Source organism: Juglans microcarpa x Juglans regia, chromosome 3D (genome assembly GCF_004785595.1).
Source record: "Juglans microcarpa x Juglans regia isolate MS1-56 chromosome 3D, Jm3101_v1.0, whole genome shotgun sequence".
NCBI lineage: Eukaryota > Viridiplantae > Streptophyta > Magnoliopsida > Fagales > Juglandaceae > Juglans > Juglans microcarpa x Juglans regia.
The window spans coordinates 6939753-6957594 of NC_054598.1; the positions used below are offsets into that span (position 1 = coordinate 6939753).

The window sequence follows — 17842 nt, forward strand, 5'->3', positions numbered from 1 at the left end:
AATCTCTTTTAAATTTACATAAGAGAAATTATGTTCGCAGTCCTAAGATGTGTAAGTCCTACCTACTATCTTTGAAAAAAGAAGGTAAATCTATAATTCACATAAAAAAAATTATTTTTTAATTGTGAACCTCGCTCTTTTTTTAAAGAAAGTGTGTAGTGCTTGCACACTTACAACTATATCTATTATTACTCTTTACATAAATCACACAGCAGAAAAGTTGGCCCCCCAACACAATTATTGTTTCCATCACTGTTTATCTAATTATTATAATTTTTCTAAATTTTCATATAAAATAAAATAAATAATTTAACTTTTTCAAATCTCAAAATAAAAATAATATTAAAAAAATATTTTATAATAATATTTTTTTTAATTTTTAACTTTTATCTCAACTCATCTAATCTCATATGTCAAAAAGATTTTAGTATTTATTTATTTTTTTGACATCTGGCCTTAGTGCTTTTTTTGACATCTGGCCTTAGTATTTATAATCAGCTTGCTATGATTTCCATTTTATATATTGTGTTCATACGATTATAAGAGAGTCCAAAAACAAGAGTTCGGTTCGATCTCAAGCCACCTTCACAGAAGTCACGTATGGACCATGATCTATTTATTTTTTGAGTAATTATATGTACAATCGTAAAGTATGTAAAAGTCACGTAATTATTTTAAAAAAAAATAGAGTCTATTATTAAAAATTAATTTTTTTCATGTGAGTTATATTTTATTCATTTTTTTTAAAGCGATTACGTAACGATTGTATAATTCACAGTTATAAATATCTTTTTTTTTTTTTTTTTTTGTTTGTTTTCCTTACTGATGAATGAAAACGTTGAACGTTGCCTACCCATGAATCTTTTGCTTTTATTGAAAAAAAGAAAAGAAAGAAGAAGAATAACGTTATCATCATCTTTATTATTGATGAAATTAGGGTGGTTGGATGATGACAAGTGGCACATCATGCACTGTAACGAAATAAAATAGGACACCCATTGGTAAGAATCAAGATAATATATGCCCTTCCATCCTCGATCAGATTTACATCTAATTAGGCCTTAAGATACCCATTTTATATATATATATATATATATATATATATAAACGAATCCAACTAGCGAATGGGCATGTGGTTTGATCGGCATAATTTATAGTCTCTAAAATAGAACTATGAACTTCGATAACCTCTACTCCAAATAAAAAAAAAAAAAAAACCGATCAGGCTATATGTCTTTTGGAAATAATAATAAAAAAAAAAAACACTAGCCAATGACAAGAATTCAGTCCAAAAATAGGAGGAAAATATGGCAGAGGATGCCAAGTATCAAAATCAAATGCCTTTTATTTAAAGTTGTAATTTTTTTGGTTTTTGGTTTCAACGTGAGCTCAAATTTTGGGGTCAAGAGCAAACCAATACCACAAATTACATTAGAGACACGATGCCCCCGTCTGTCTCTCCCAAGACCAAGAGTAATAATGATGGCTTAAACTAGCATGCACTAAACACGTTGTCAACCGTCTTAATTCATTTGTGGGTTTGAAAGATGCGAACAGAACGTATCCAACCTTTGTCAAGAAAAATGTCAAAAGGTTTTTTTTTTTTTTTTTTGACCCAAAAATAGATAAGAATCAAATGCAAAGACCACCGAATTAGACTCCAGATTCGTGTTTATTTCATCTGTTAAATAATACGTGTCATACGTATATTTCTCTCGAATTAAAATCTTTCAATCCCAAACGAACATTTATAGAAAAAAAAATAGAGAATAATTACTAGACTCAGCTCTAAGTGGGAAAAACAAAATAGGACACAAGCTGTTGTTTGATGACATATGATTCGGTTTTTCAAATGTAAAATTTATGTCCGAAACCTTCACCCCTTATATTAAAAAAAAAGAAAAAAACAAAATAGGTTACAAACATGCGTGTTTTTGTATAGTATGTGAAGGCAAGTGGATAATTTATTGCAAGCTGCATTTTTAAATGGAACTACTTCAAGATCAAGGTGGGTTTAAAGTAACTTTGGCATAATACATACGTACTTAAAATACTCTTTTATGTCTTTTAAGTGTTGTGATAAGGCTCATCCTATACTTTTGACCATATTTTTGATCATCTAATACAAAAAATTATAATATAATATGCATATGTATGGATTAACAACAGAGAAAGAAAGAACTGAGAGAAACAGCTAGAGAACCTTTGAACCCCACTACCAAATTTACAGACAGACTGAAAGAAAAGAAGAAGGAAACAAAACATACCCATTCTCTCCAAAAGCTAAACCATACCCACCCCTCCCCTCGTGTTTTCTCTGCTTTCTCTACTCCTGTGACACCAAGCTTTGGTTTACAAACTCAAAAACCAATACCGAAAACCAAAAACTAAAACCACAGAGATCATGGGTTGCTGCCAGTCCTCGTTTTTAACAGAGACCCACCCAGAGAAGGAGCAGCATCAAGTCCAGCTCCAAACCCAGACCTACCCACCTTCCATTGGACTCGACCCAGTACCCGGCGGCGGAGGAGAAGTCCTATCCTTCTCCGAGTTCTCCTTCGTGGACCTCAGGGCCGCCACCAACAACTTTAGCTCCGACTTCATCGTCTCCGAGAGCGGCGAAAAGGCCCCAATCTCGTCTACAAGGGCCGCCTCCGCAACCGCCGCTGGATTGCTGTGAAAAAGTTCACCAAGTTGGCCTGGCCTGATCCCAAACAGTTTGCGGTAAAGCTATTTGCTTTGCTTTCATTTTGTGCTCTTTTTTAGTTCCGTATTGGTGCTCTGATAGATAGTGACGAACTTGGGTATGTGGGAAATTTTTTGTATGTGGGTTGTAGGAGGAGGCGCGGGGAGTAGGGCAGATGAGGCATCCGAGGCTGGCCAATTTGATTGGGTATTGCTGTGATGGAGATGAGAGGCTGCTGGTTGCTGAGTACATGCCAAATGATACTCTTGCCAAGCATTTGTTTCACTGTATGTGCGGTTTCTAGCATGGGTTCTTCATTTTAATTCTTGCTTTATTGTTTTAGCTATGGCATGTGTATCCAAGAAGACATTCTTATTAGTTCTTAGGTTGCTCTGATTCAGATGGTCTCTTAAGCTTGTCCTTTGTATTTTAAGAGTTTCTTTGAATCTTGGATATAACTGGCATTGACTTGAAAGTTGACATTTGATTTACTTTATAAGCTGGGATAGTTATTGTTTGATAAATGTTAATAATTGCATTTCTCTTCCTCTGCACCAAGGTTAATGGGTTATTGTATTCTTTTGTTGCTATTATTTTTCTTGAATTTTGCATGCGGGATGCATTTGAATTGTTATTTCTTCCCTCTATCATATTGAGAAGTTGGTGAATTTCTGTTTATCTAAATTCTGGGTCCTTGGCAGGGGAAAAGCAAACCATTGAATGGGCCATGCGTTTGAGAGTAGCTCTTTATATTGCTGAAGCCTTGGATTATTGCAGCACTGAGGGACGTCCACTGTACCATGATTTGAATGCTTATAGGGTTCTCTTTCATGAGGTATGTTTATTTATTTATTTATTTTTGCTTTTATTGCACGTACTAATGCTATTTAGTTATTCAATATTTGCTATCATCGAGATGGCTGTCTTATATCTGTATCCATTTGTAGGATGGTGATCCTCGGCTCTCATGTTTTGGCTTGATGAAAAATAGTAGGGATGGGAAAAGTTACAGCACAAACCTTGCCTACACACCTCCCGAATATTTAAGAAATGGTAATAAATTCTCCACTCTGTATAAGTTGGATGATTGGTATTCTACTTCTTTATGTTAAAGGATTTGCCTGCTTTCAGTATCTCTGGAACTTTCAGTAAACTGATTCCTCCCCCGCCCCCCCCCCCCCCCCCCCCCCCCCCCCCCCCCCCCCCCCCCCCCAAAAAAAAAAAAAAAAAAACAAAAAAAAAAAAAGAGAATAAAAGAATCAATTATTGTCTTTAAATTCTTGGGCTTTATTCAAGTGGGTGCGAAGATATCTTGATGCAGCTGTTGCATGATTGAAGTGGAGTTTTTGCTCTGACAGCGTATGGCAGCAACTCTTTTACCAGGAAATATTCCTCAAACATCATATTTGTGGTGGTGGCCCGTGGGACTCTAGGAACTATATCAACTTTTCCGTCCTTTCAAAGGGAATGAAAATATTTTTCTATAAGGCTATCTTGTTCAAAGTGCAAAGGGATGTGACCCAAGTATACAATAGGAAGCACCCATTAAGGGATGAAGAAAAGGAAAATTGTCTAGGAAGCTAGAGAGCGGAAACCATTGTAGACAGCCATCCAAACATAGAGGGAATTAAACATAACGGCTCTAATTCTAACACCGCCCACTCACATTCTTTGAAGGTCCAAACATTATGTTCCCCCAAAATACACCGCATCAGAAACACAAAGGAAGGTATGTGGTATGAGAATGCAAAAATTAACCGAGGAACGAGAGCAAAGTTTGAACCACTAAAATCCTTTTAGTTAAAAAAAGGTTCTACTTTATGCATGTTGTTCACTTATGTAAACTATTATTCTCTTTCTTTTTGAATATTGATGAAAAATTTGTAACGTCTGATTTGCAATTCAAGTCAAATTGTTTATATGGTGCTATGTTGTATGAATTACGAGATTCATTTTATTATATTTAACTTCATGAATATTTTTCTTGGTATACTTGACTAATTTTCATTGCCATAATTTGTAATTTTAGGAAGGGTCACTGCTGAAAGTGTAATTTACAGCTTTGGCACTGTCCTTCTGGATCTGCTAAGTGGAAAACACATCCCCCCTAGCCATGTAAGTTACATATGTTGTAATGAAAATTTAGTAATGTTTATGCCTTCTTTCTTTGTCAGGCTACATGTTTAATATACAGCCTCTTTGTCAGGCTACATGTTTAATATACAACCTACAAAGTCATGATCGTTATCAAGTGTCACCAGAACTTGCAACTCAAAAGTTGCCTAAAATGGACTCTAATATGTAGAAAATGGAAATTTTTAGTTCTTTGATTCTTTTTGTACTTCACATTTAGGATGTGAACAGAACTCTCTCTCTCTCTCTCTCAACTAATGCAAATCTTGAAATCATGCTTGTTTCTACAATAATTATGCTTCTTTTTCCACGTCCCAAACCATGGTAATATGCAACACAAAGGCATTTTAAAGAAGCCTTTCATCAATGAAAATCCATGCTAATTTTTTTTTTAAAATATTCTCTTATTGATTAACTGACCTAGGTTCGTATAGCATCAGGTTGGATCATCAAGGAGCATATACTGCTGTTCTTCTTCTTTTTATTTTATTTTATTTATTTATTTATTTTTTTAACATCAATTTTTTTTACTCATACACAAATTAGTTAATCAATGAATGAGATAGGTTAAAGTAACTTAATGCCAGTCATTTCAACAGTATGCTGTCTTTCTATTAGAAATTAATATGTACTGTCTACGAGTTTAGGAAGTTTGACTGTGTTTTATGTGCTTTTATGTTGTCTACACTAATATGTGCAGGCTCTTGACATTATACGGGGAAAAAATATCATCAGCTTAATGGATTCACATTTGGAGGGAAAATTTTCTACAGAAGAAGCAACAGTTGTGGTTAATCTTGCCTCTCAGTGTTTGCAATATGAACCTAGGGAGCGGCCTAATACAAAGGATCTTGTTGCAACTCTAGCTCAACTACAAACCAAACCTGATGTAAGGAATGTTGCTTTAACTGATTTAATGCTTTAACTAAAAACCAAATGGGGACAATGTTCATGATTTCTTGTCTTTAATTTATCGCTCTTAGAATGTATTTAGGTGTTTTTCTATATACTTCCTGTGTATACGGGCTATGCCTACTTCATTCATATCAATAATATTTAATAATTTATCTCTTACTTATAAAAAAAAAAAAAATTTAATCATCAGTTCTACTATTACTTATAAAACAAAAAAAAAAAGTCAGCAGTTCTACCATTACTGTCAGTCAAGCAGTCTGAATTTAAGCATATATTCCATTTTTCAAATTGATTTTTGGACCTGTGACATTTTATACACCCATTGTTTAAAATTGGACAACCTTGTGTGATTTCTACAATTTCTTTGAATGTTCAACGAGGTTGGATGCAAATAGGAGTTTCTTTATATTATATGCAACAATGATGGAGATGTATGCAAACATAAAGACCAATATGAGTGGAAATCTTGGGATATTAGAACTTTGAAGGTTTAACATCAATGTTGTTTGATAAGTAGGTATAACATCAATGTTAGTCAACATACCCGATGATAAGTTTATTTTTTCCTTTAAAAAGACCTATAAAAATTTTTCCTTTGAAGTTAACCCGGTAAAATTGCAAAATAATGTACAAACAAACTTTAGTTTGCATTAAAACATTTGCTCTTGGCCTTCCTTTTCCTTTGCCTTGCTGCCTTCAACCTGCTCGAGGAGATTCGCCTGAAATGCATCTAGAGATTTTTCTGAGGCTTCAGTCTGTCATAACATGTCTAAAGACTACCACACCAAGTACCATTTAGTGGCTGTGGTCTCAAGAAGATCAAATGAGCAGTGATTTTTGTGAAGAACCTGACTGCCTCTTACCTCTGTTCTGGATTGCAGGTTCCATCTCATGTCATGCTTGGGATTCCAAAGCATGAGGAAGCCCCATCAACCCTGCAGCCCCCATCAACCCCGCAACGCCCTCTTTCAGCAATGGGTGAGGCCTGTTCAAGAATGGATCTCACAGCCATCCATCAGATTTTAGTTATGACACATTACAGGGATGATGAAGGAACTAATGAGGTAATTGGCTTGTAAAAGAGGGACTTGCATGTCAGCATATTCTTATATTTGACGCTGATTTGTTTATTTAAATTTGGAGCGAGTCAGTTATCTTTCCAAGAGTGGACCCAAGAAATGAGAGATATGCTGGAGGCAAGGAAGCGTGGGGACTTTGCATTCCGTGAGAAGGATTCCAAAACTGCCATCGACTGTTATTCCCAGGTATGATTTTCTATTTCTTCTGCCAACACACATAAAGTTCTTAGGCTACAATTATACACTGAAATTGCGTGGTAATGAATTTACCCAGTTTTGCATGGACCATTCCACCAGTAGGCCTTGATGTAAGAGTAAGCAAGTGGGTTTGAATCCAATAATGTTAAATATCAACTAGTTGGTCTTATCACTATAACTTAATATGGCACTATAACTGTATCATTTGGACAATTCGTGCATGGATATTAAGCAGGTTACTGATTAAACGTGGTTTTGATGCTTGCTTGATGTTCGTTCTGGTTCTCTTGCAGTTCATAGATGTTGGAATCATGGTCTCTCCAACTGTTTTTGCTAGGCGCAGTCTGTGTTATCTGTTAAATGATCAACCAGATGCTGCCCTTCGAGATGCAATGCAAGCACAATGCGTGTATCCAGAGTGGCCCACTGCCTTCTACATGCAATCAGTTGCGCTGGCCAAGCTGGACATGAACAAGGATGCTGCTGACATGTTAAGTGAAGCAACTGCACTAGAAGAGAAGAGGCAACGAGGTGGGAGAGCATCATAAAAAAACAACCCTGTAATGAGTTATAATCGGTTCATCACTACCCATTGGCAATTGTTGTTGAGGCTACCCCAAATTTGTACAAAATTTGAGCTGGGAATCATTAGTGTATTCTAAAATGAAAATGTAATGTAGAAAACTTTGTTGTATCAATGCTTGTGTGCTTCAAATCATTATTTATGCAACGGTGTTCTCAAAATCGTGTCAGAACAAGATTTAATTGTCTGGAAAATGAACAAAGATTGGTGGGAAGAAATGCCAGGCTTTCGAGAGATGAGGGTACATTTGGACATTTGACTTTGCGTTGGTTGTTACTGAAATTAACCAAGTACTCCTGTAACGCAGCAGAAATATCTACCAATTCACTCAACAAATTGGTTAGTTGTCAAGCATGCAATTAATTTGATAAACAATCAAATACATAAAATAAATAAATTGCATAACACTAAGATTGGTATCGAAGGGAAACTCTTTAAAGAACTCTTTAAACGTAAAACCCTACGGGACAACCAAACTCAGGAAAATCAATTTTATTATTTGAAAATCAATTACAACTACTCATCAATTACAAAACCTTTGCAACTTGACTCTCTTACTTGCCCAGACAAACGACCCGTTTGTCTTCTACGCGGTAACAACCAGAACCTCTGGCGATCTTCAAATATTGTCTTTCCTCCTAGAACTCTAGGGGCTGAAATCCAATCACATGATCCTTCACGCACGAAACACAATCACACTCAAAGAGAGATCACAAATATGAAAATTCACTAAGGAATTTTCTCACTAAAATAATGCACTAGAAAGTGCTCTAGAAAATATGTAGATCTGAATCTCTATGGATCCTAACTAGTAAGATCTTTTAAATAAACAATCTGAAAAGAGTTTCAGTTTCAGTAGGATTCTGCTGACGGATAGAATCTGTCGCGAAGACGTCTCTTGACGGATTGCTGACATGTTGCGATAACTCTTCTTTGTAGTTACTGAATTGTATTCAACTTTTGTTCTGGATAATTGCAGATCTTTTTGAATTCGAGTTTCATGTTGCTCACTTATCTAACCAACCTTAAAGACTCCTAAATAAACTTAATGTTATTTAAAATAAAGTCAACAATTATTTTACATTCATTCAAATTCAAACTTATTGATAAGATAAACTCTATCATTTTAGTCACATAATCCTATACAAACTTATCAACTTAGTCACCTAGTCTTAGCCAAACTTTACATCTACAGTTACAGCTCTCCAATCTGATTGTACTCCTTTGCCATTGTTGGATTAAAGAGGAGCTGCAAAACAGAAAATAGTAAGAGAAACGTTTACTTCAAGGTGCATTACAATGTGGCTTTCCTTAAGACAATATTCACCTCTACCAATAACCGTATGCACACGGATTGCAAGCGAATTTGTCTCCAAGATACAATGAAGTTCAGAACAAGTCTGTTTATCTAACTGTGTTATGCACACATGAAATTAGACTCCGAATGCCCTTAGATTTTACTATTCAACTAAGAGATTATAAATATGTTCTCTATAGAATAAACATATCCTAAAAACAAGTTTTAAAGAAATGAAACTTTTGAGAGAGAGAATTTCGAAATTGCATTCTTTCCAATATGTAATCTATATTAAGTTCGTAGGTCAATGGGTCTATTTATAGATAACCAAAGGATGTGAATGAAAAGTTATTTTTCTGTAATCTGATCCGAACGTGTATATGTATTATACCTGTTACCAATTGACACAAAGGTTGGACTTAGTCCAATGGTCACCACGCTTCTCCATCATCTGGCTAGTACCGATTGATGCGTTCCTCCTATTATAATTTTTACATCAATTTCTTGGAAGCCTGGACTCGTGGGCCGCACGCCTATGGGGCTATTGTTGGCCTTGCGCCTTGGGCTGGACCCAGGCCAGTGAGGAGGTCACCCTCTCAATAAAGGATTAAGAGTGGTTTGGATTTAAAGATGAGTTGAGATGAGTTAAGATGATTTGTGAATAGTAGAATAAAAATTGAATTATTTAATATATTTTGTGTGAGAATTTGAGAAAGTTGTAATGATGAGATGAGATGAGATGAGTTGAGGTAAATTTTGAATGCAAACGAGATAACTCCTTTCTTGTATAGGGTGTGGTTTACCTTGTCTTTGGACTAACCAAAGTCATCAATACCACCAAGTCAATGAATGACTTGCGTTATACACAAGGAAACATTTTATTATAACCATAAGCAATAACTTATAAATTTTCCTTAATTTTTCTCTTTTCAAAATAATTCATAATTTCCAAAATCAACTCCAAAATAATACAAATAATAAATATAGTATATACTTATTTTGAAAAAAAAATTATTTACATTAACCGCATAAGCCGCGGCACACCGTGTTGAAGAAGCAAAAAAAAAAAAAAAAAATTCTAACATCACGTTGAGTATGCATAGAATGTGATTGATGCATATCATTAATCTTTTTTGAAAATATTTCGAACATCCACTGAGTGGCTTTAGGAGAGAGAGGTACGGGATCGATTGGAACCTTTGCCTTTGCCCAGGACCTCTCGGCATTCCTTTCCGTACATCTCTAATTCCAGTTCCCTGTCATCACTACTAATGGCCAGGGAACCGAATCCATGTTCCAGCACCCATTGCTCAAGCTCTTAAATTATCAATGCATTGATTCATCAAAAAATAAAGAGAGAAAAAAGAACTCAGCTACCCACGCTTGTGCGAGTAATTTATTCATCTAACTGAAACGTTGTTCTTTCATGTCCAATTCTGCATAACCGATGAAATTGATCTATTTCTGCAGTCGGATTTAATACTCTTAAGAATAGAGCAGTGGAGATTTCCCAAGAAATGAGTTTTATACTGCTGGAATCAAATATGTGCATGTACCAAGTCATGAACAAGCGGAGTGAATTTACAGGCCGCCTCCGCTTGAAAAAATTGATGCCCATCACGAATGTTGGAGAAGGGTAACTCTCGCTTTGATCAGACTCCTACACAGACATTCAAGCCCTTGTTCAAAACCTTAACGCTGTTGGAGAGACTACTTCGAGACAAATGGTATCTTGACAGCTTTTCAAAAAATTAAATTTCACAAACCCCTCATACGATGCCTAGCCCGGAGAGAAGCGATTGAGGGAAAATGAAAAGGTTTGAATGGCATAAACCTTTGAAGAACTGATAATGGCACATCGTGTACCAATATTTCTGATTTTCATATCCAGTATATTGCATTTGCATGCTTCGTTATCAATCCGTTTTTAGGAAAAGTAACAAATCCTCTAGAAGATAAAAGTTAAGTAGCCAGGATCATGAATTTAGTATATTTATATAGAATCAGAAGAGAAAGTACACCATAATCTCTTTCATGTACAAGTATGAACAATAAATCTTGAGGCCTTCTTTACAAAAATGGATGCCCGTGCCTTTCTGGGCTAGTGATTGAAGATGTTAAGAAGGGAAACTCTGGTTTTTATTAGACGCCTAAATAGACATTCAAGCTCTTCTTCAAGATTTTGAATGCTGGGCTCCAATTTCCCCAGCAAGTTCTGCGCATTCTCTATATGCACGAGATCATCAGATTTGCTGGTCCTGAGGAGAGATTGTAATGCTGCATCCACCTTCTCAAGTTTTGTTTCTTCATCCTCGCATGAAACTCTTTTAGGATGCAGCAGCTTGGATACCAAAAACCAGCCACTTGACTTTGTTGGCAACTTTGGTCCAGTTACAAATGACAACAGGGATTCAAACACAGATAGAGTGACTGCTTCTACTTCTCTTAACATGTTAACCATGGCCACAGTCTCAATGGTTTTGTTATTGCACTTGCTTTCCATGCCCTTAAGGGTCTTGTGGATTGCCTTTTTAATACTCTTCCTTGAGACCAAGTAATTCCTAACCTCCCTTGCAAACTCTGCATCACCTCCCCGTCTTCTGCGCATAAAGGATTGAATTTCATTGGTGCATTCCTTTGTCTGTAACAAGACATCCTTGGCTACGCCACACACATCCAGGAGCCTAACAGATCCATTCAGAAGTTCTTCGACCCATTGTGCATGCTGCTCTTGGGCCAAGGTTTGTTGAGTGAGCGGCAATTGAAGTAACTTGTCAACATGATCGTGTAAATCTTGAAGGCCGCCTAGTTTCTGGCTTATTGACGATGTTGATGATGTGGCTTCAGAAGCCCTCAACCTGCTCAATTGCTCTTCAACCTCTGAAATGAGCGGGTGTGTCCTAGAGGGCAAGCTGTTAGAGCGAACATGGTAATGGGACTTTGGGTTCAAAGGAGAGGCAGCCATGTTTCCTTGACAAACAGAAAGTCTTGCAGTTGAACTTAAGAATTGGTCCAGCAGTTTGCCTTCATTGGTTTGGAATCTGCTCAATATATACAATGGAGTGAGGGGAACATAAAGAATCTCATCATCTCATCATTTTCAAATATCAATCAGTCATAACATGATTTCGATCCAGATCTAAATGCCATCTCGGCGATGTTTTTGCAATGTCTCCCTCTAGACAGTTCTCCAACTGGTTATTAATTATTTCTATATTAAAAAAAAAAATCATCGGAGCATCTTTTCAGAAGATAATATATATACTGCATGCATGTTGCACAAAAATGTATAAGATATGCAGCACACGAGTGGCATGGCACCATCTTCCTTGACACAAAACGGTACCTGCCTGCCTGCCTTCTAGGAAGATAAGAAGCTTTCATCACTTTGTAAACATACGAGTATCATTAATTTACTAGCCAAGGCAGATATGCATTAATTACAATCAGGTGGCCATACTTATCATCTGCTACACCTTCCCCAGTGCATCAGAATAGCTTTTTCTTGGGCCTGCTTTTTTTTTTTTTTTTTTTCCTCTTTTCTGGTCCAAAAACTTTTATGCTTACAAGATAAAATTAATGATGATGAATGAGATAATCTTATTGTAATTAGTGTGACACATGTGTGCACGAGTGACACGGCCCTCTTGTCTCCCAGAGAGGCTGGCTGAACTGCATAGATTGGCTAATGCCATTGTTGTATTGGACGAGATGGTGTCAACACTCGTGCGTTGCATATTTTATATACCGGGACACAAGTTTTTATGTGATATAAACCTTAAGTTAAGCAACTAATCTGATTTTGCAGGTCTATATATATATTTATATATATATATATAATCGGGGAGACATTGCATAAACATAGCTGATATAGCATTTAGATCCAGATTAAAATCATGTTGCCACTCATTGAGTTTTGAAAAGGATGAGATTCGAATCCCAAGTCGTGATGTATACAGCAGATGCCAACAGGAGGATGGCAAGTAATTTCTAGACTAATTTTTACATTCAACTCACAGAGTTTTTCTGAATTAAGTGGAAGGCCCACCAGAGGTTTTTGGTGCAATACAACTTGATATCAAAGTTGTCAAGTTCCAATCTCAAGTCTCAAAAGCAGATAGTTTCAACGTTGGTTGAGAAATAAAGATATATACGTATATGTTCCATAAATAAGAACTGCATTGTAAACTTTGCAGTAAGATGCATGGTCGAAGATAGAGAATAGGATGTATTTGTGAAATTACTACCTGTCCCAAAAACTTAAGTTGATGAGAAGAGGTAGATTTTATTATTTATATTATATTCTTACTACTCTCCCTCATATGTGGGCCTGTCTCTTTCTCAATGAATAGTCCCAACACTTGAAATATTTAATTAAATGGATAGAGTGTAGAGTTAGGGTTCGAACTCAGGATCTCTGTCTTGATACAATGTGATATTACCACTTGTCCCAAAAACTTAAGCTTATGGAAAGAGATAGATTTTATTATTTATATTATATTCTTAACAGCATCTTCTTACGACAATTGATTTCCTGATTTGTCACCCTAATCTATTTTTGTGAGAGGCACACTCGTGCGCTACGATATTAAATTAATCTATAGAGTGGAAAGTAAATATATGCATGTCATATAATAATTTAGAAAAACATATCAATTTACGAGGCCATTGTACATTTGGGGCGGGCGGCGACTTTTGTTGCCTCCATTACTCTATGAAAAATGTGTTGGCCTTCTTCCTGACTGGGAGACAGTCTGATCTATCCAGCCTTACGAGTCACACATGCCAAGTTTACATATTATTTGTCGGCATATTCATGCAGCATGCAGATCTTGCCTGCTTTTTGCACAATAATCATGCACAATGTGTTTGATTTATAAATGGACACATCTCATTTTGCTTGCATGTGCACGTGTACAAAGGCGTGTGACAAGGGAGGGACAGAAGCGATTTATAAGAACACTCGATCGTTTTTCAATATTTTATTTAGTACTGACATTATAGCAACCTTTGAGTAGCCTTTTCAACAGATGTAGTGCTGGTGGGAGTGAGACATTGCAAAAACATCGCCTTTTGATGAGGTTTGGAGACAGATCAAGAATATGTTGTCGCTCATTGATAGAAGAAAGGACAAGATTCCTCGTGTCACTCTCAATCTGTAATATATAAACTTGCTCTGCAAAATGTACATGATTCAACTGCAGCTAACAGCCTGCCTTTTAGAACACACACCCGCTTGCCCCACAATTCGATGTGCAACCTCTACAGAATGCTGCTCAGTTTCATCCTCAACAATATTCAACAAAATAAATGGCCTTGCAGATTTGTATGACAGGGTCGATAAGTTGTTTTTCTTGCTGCTCTGCTCTTTCAACAAGCCTTAGCTCAAGAGAAGAATGGAAGTGGGCAGGAGCTGCGGGATGGATCATTTAGGCTCTTGGATATGGTCAGCATAGCCAAAGATATCCAGTTTCGAAGAAAAGAATGTCTGCATGTACTTCAATCGATTATGCACATAAGATGGCGAAGTGAAACCGGGCTTGCAAGTGAGGTAAACAAATGCTTGGTCTCCAGGAAGGGGGTGGAAAAGACTCCTTGTAACCAGTTTAGCACGCTGATTCCCAGATTTCCTTTATATCTAGACCAAGTTGTAACGATCCAAGGAAGCTGAGCTTATGATCCAAAAGCAATTTTCGAAGTTAGAATTAGAGCTCCTTAAAATAGTTATAAAGGTCATGAACTTTTCCCTCCCAGATCCAACCAACCAAGCTCTTCCAATCACTACCCTCTGATATATGTGGAGTGTTACAATCTTCCTCTTTAAGTCATTGACATCCTTGTCAAGTCATTCCATAGTGACATGGTAAAAGTCTCACACTTGGCTAATATTGGATTTTGAGATAATTCGTAATAATCCGAGGAAAGCTCATGCTACATTTGGGTTCGTACTTCAAAAATACTAGTCAGAATTATAAATGGAATCCCTTCGAATCAATATGAAGGCCAAGAAATTTCTACTCCTAGGCAATGGAGATTTCATTCACCAAGCTCCCCATTAACTACCCTCCCATAAATGTGAGGTGTTCCACAAGCCATGTTGAAGCTACGTGATCATTCATTTCAAATCATCTGTACAAAGAGTAGCATGAAAGGAAGGAAGCAGGAACTAACACAGATGAATTTTCAAAGTCCAGTTGCAATCCATCAATTGTCACTGGACAAGCAAATATGATGACATCCTGAAGAATGGACTGAGCTATCAGGAAAAATCGGATTCGTGCATCCAAGATACCAACGAAGTAGAATGCCTGTTCAGGTGTTTGATAGAAGCCAGAGTTTCTCTTCTTAACAGCCTTAACCACTTGCTGAGAAAATTAAGATGCAGTTATAGGATTTAGATGTTCATGCTTGTAAATGGAAAAGACAGACAGGCAGACATGTAACTTCATAAAATATCTGATAAGGTCTTCTACAAAATTCTGCACAGATATATTTACTTCTTTCCATAGCATTCAGATTTAACTTCCATGAGATTAAGATAAAAAAATAAAGTTCATATTGAAACAGTCAGTCTAAGAAGGATAATTCAGAAAAAAAAAAAAAAAAAAAACACTATAGAGATCAAAGACAAAACAAAAACTCAGATCGAATGATATTGAATTCTTGGTGATTTTATAATAAATAAACCTTTGTTGATGTGAAAATGAAAAATAAAAATAAAAAATAAATCATTTCACAACAAGAGTATTTTTTCTTTGTAAACTATTGGGCCACACGAGGAATTCATGCAATTTAATTGAATATCATATCTGTTTGTGTTTTGGTGGGGAGTCTGATTAATCTAACCTGCCTATTAGTCAGCCTCATAGGCTGATACCATTTTATGTACCATGGAAACACATGACGTAGTCATGCATGCAGATCTTGCTTGCTGCTTGCACGACAATTATGTTAAAGGACTACACCACTTGATAGACGATTACCAACACATTACTTGATTACCTAATGGTGTCTCTGAGTGCAATTGTTAATTGTGCATGTGTGGGCAAGAGCAAATGTAGCCCTCATGGGGAGGCAGGCCAAGCTGGAAATGGCTACTGCCCCCCTGTTCTTGTATCAGTAGAGATGGCCTAACACCATTCATGCGATGAATATATTATAGCCACCGGCCAATTGTGAAATATGTTATATCGTATTTCATTATGAATACTTCATGTTTCAACCAATAATGGGCCACTTGAAGACTTTATGCAATTCAAATCAAATCACATCTGTTAGGGAGACAGACTGATTAATCTATCCTGCTCTAGCCAGCCTCATAGGCTTATATACTCTTTTTCTATATTTCATGGAAATATGTGGCATATTCTTTTACTAGACCATGCCATTTGCTTGCAGAGCAATGAAGTTAGGGGCCTGCTCCACTATATTAATTATTAGTAAAAAAATGGAGTCTCTCGTTGTGCTTCTGTGCGCGTCGATGGGAACATTGGAACCTGATTGAACAACCCTTGCTAGTTGCTGCTTAGATGAATTATACTTAAAAATATAAAACCTTCGAAGTCATGATTCAGCAAACAATTTCTCATGCTTGAAGTACAATATATTTCATTACATATAGCAGTTCTGGACATAGTACAGATACTTTAATCGTGCATGTGTAAGCAAGAGCAATGTATCCCTCATAGGGAGGCAGGCCAAGCTGGACATACAGATGGCTATTGTCACCGTTCTTGTATCAGTGGAGACGGTCTAACACCATTCGTGCGTTGAATGTATCATAGCCATTGTGAATATCTTATGTTGTGATACAGAAATTGAATATTATCGACAATGAGTTGGAGACCTAGTGATGAGGAGACATTGCTTAATCAATACTGACATGGTGGTTACAATTCAATCGAAATCATGTTGTTACTAACAATTTGCACGAGGATGAGATTCCTCTTGTCTCCCTTTCCCTGAAAAATATAACGAGCAGATGCCAAGGAAGGAAGGCAGATTGCTTGGCTAATTCACTCTGACAAAAGATAGGTCTTCTCTTTTCTGAGAAAGGAAAAATGGATTCCTCTGCTTCAAACCCAAAAACCTCTTACCATGCTCGCTCTAACAGCTTACCTTCCAGTCCACACCCTCTCATTGCACAAGTTAATGAATATCTATGCAGATTGAGGGCTTCTGAAGCTACTTCATCATCATCATCATCTATGAGCCACAACATAGTTGGCCTTCAAGATTTGCATGATTGCGTGGACAAGTTGCTTCTGTTGCCACTCAGTACACAATCTTTAGCCCAGCAGCAGCATGAGAAATGGGTGAACGAGCTATTAGATGGATCTCTTCGGCTCTTGGATTTGTGTAACACTGCTAAGGATGCCTTGTTGCAAACAAAGGAATGTACACAAGAACTTCAATCAATTATGCGAAGAAGACGAGGAGAAAGTATGCTTGGGAGTGAGGTTCGGAAATTCTTGAACTCTAGGAAGGTGGTGAAGAAGGCAATCAACAAGGCCTTGAGGAACTTGAAGGGTTCAAAAGACAAATGCACCTTCTCTCCCTCCGGGGCAGAGAATGAGGTTGTGGCCTTGTTTAGCATCTTGAGAGAGGCGGAAGCTTTCACTGTCACCGTGTTCGAGTCTTTGCTGTCCTTTATATCTGGACGAAATGCACAATCAAAGCCATGCAGATGGTCTTTGGTTTCCAAGCTAATGCACAGCAAGAGGGTTGCTTGTGAGGAAGAAGAAACTCATGCAAACGAATTCAGCAAGGTGGATGCAGCCTTACTTTCAGTTTTCATGACAAGTAAATTCGATAACAAGCATGTTGAGAACTTGCAAAATCAGCTCGAACACTTGGAGATGTGCACGCAAGATTTTGAAGATGGACTTGAGTGCCTGTTTAGGCGTTTGATAAAAACCAGAGTTTCTCTTCTCAACGTCCTCAACCACTAG

The 17842-nt window shown here is 36.9% G+C and overlaps 3 protein-coding genes across 3 annotated transcripts; 2 read left to right on the plus strand and 1 right to left on the minus strand.

Moving 5' to 3' along the window:
* Positions 1 to 2123: 2123 nt before the first annotated feature.
* LOC121256170 (serine/threonine-protein kinase BSK1) lies at positions 2124 to 7709 on the plus strand. The gene is given in 10 exon segments (XM_041156839.1): positions 2124 to 2624; positions 2627 to 2724; positions 2838 to 2973; positions 3388 to 3521; positions 3634 to 3739; positions 4716 to 4801; positions 5520 to 5708; positions 6616 to 6798; positions 6886 to 6999; positions 7305 to 7709. Coding segments are annotated over 10 exon segments (1521 nt in total). The 5' UTR covers positions 2124 to 2404; the 3' UTR covers positions 7560 to 7709.
* Positions 7710 to 10959: 3250 nt separating this feature from the next.
* LOC121254368 lies at positions 10960 to 11856 on the minus strand. The gene has a single exon (XM_041154373.1). The coding sequence runs from the start codon at positions 11854 to 11856 to the stop codon at positions 10993 to 10995; it is 864 nt and encodes a 287-aa protein (XP_041010307.1). The 3' UTR covers positions 10960 to 10992.
* A 5095-nt stretch (positions 11857 to 16951) lies between these two features.
* On the plus strand, positions 16952 to 17842 carry LOC121254369. The gene has a single exon (XM_041154374.1). The coding sequence runs from the start codon at positions 16952 to 16954 to the stop codon at positions 17840 to 17842; it is 891 nt and encodes a 296-aa protein (XP_041010308.1).

Bases quoted from the DNA above. Each gene is read 5' to 3' on its own strand.
- LOC121254368 (XM_041154373.1), bottom strand. From the start codon at position 11,856: ATGGCTGCCTCTCCTTTGAACCCAAAGTCCCATTACCATGTTCGCTCT.
- LOC121254369 (XM_041154374.1), top strand. From the start codon at position 16,952: ATGGATTCCTCTGCTTCAAACCCAAAAACCTCTTACCATGCTCGCTCT.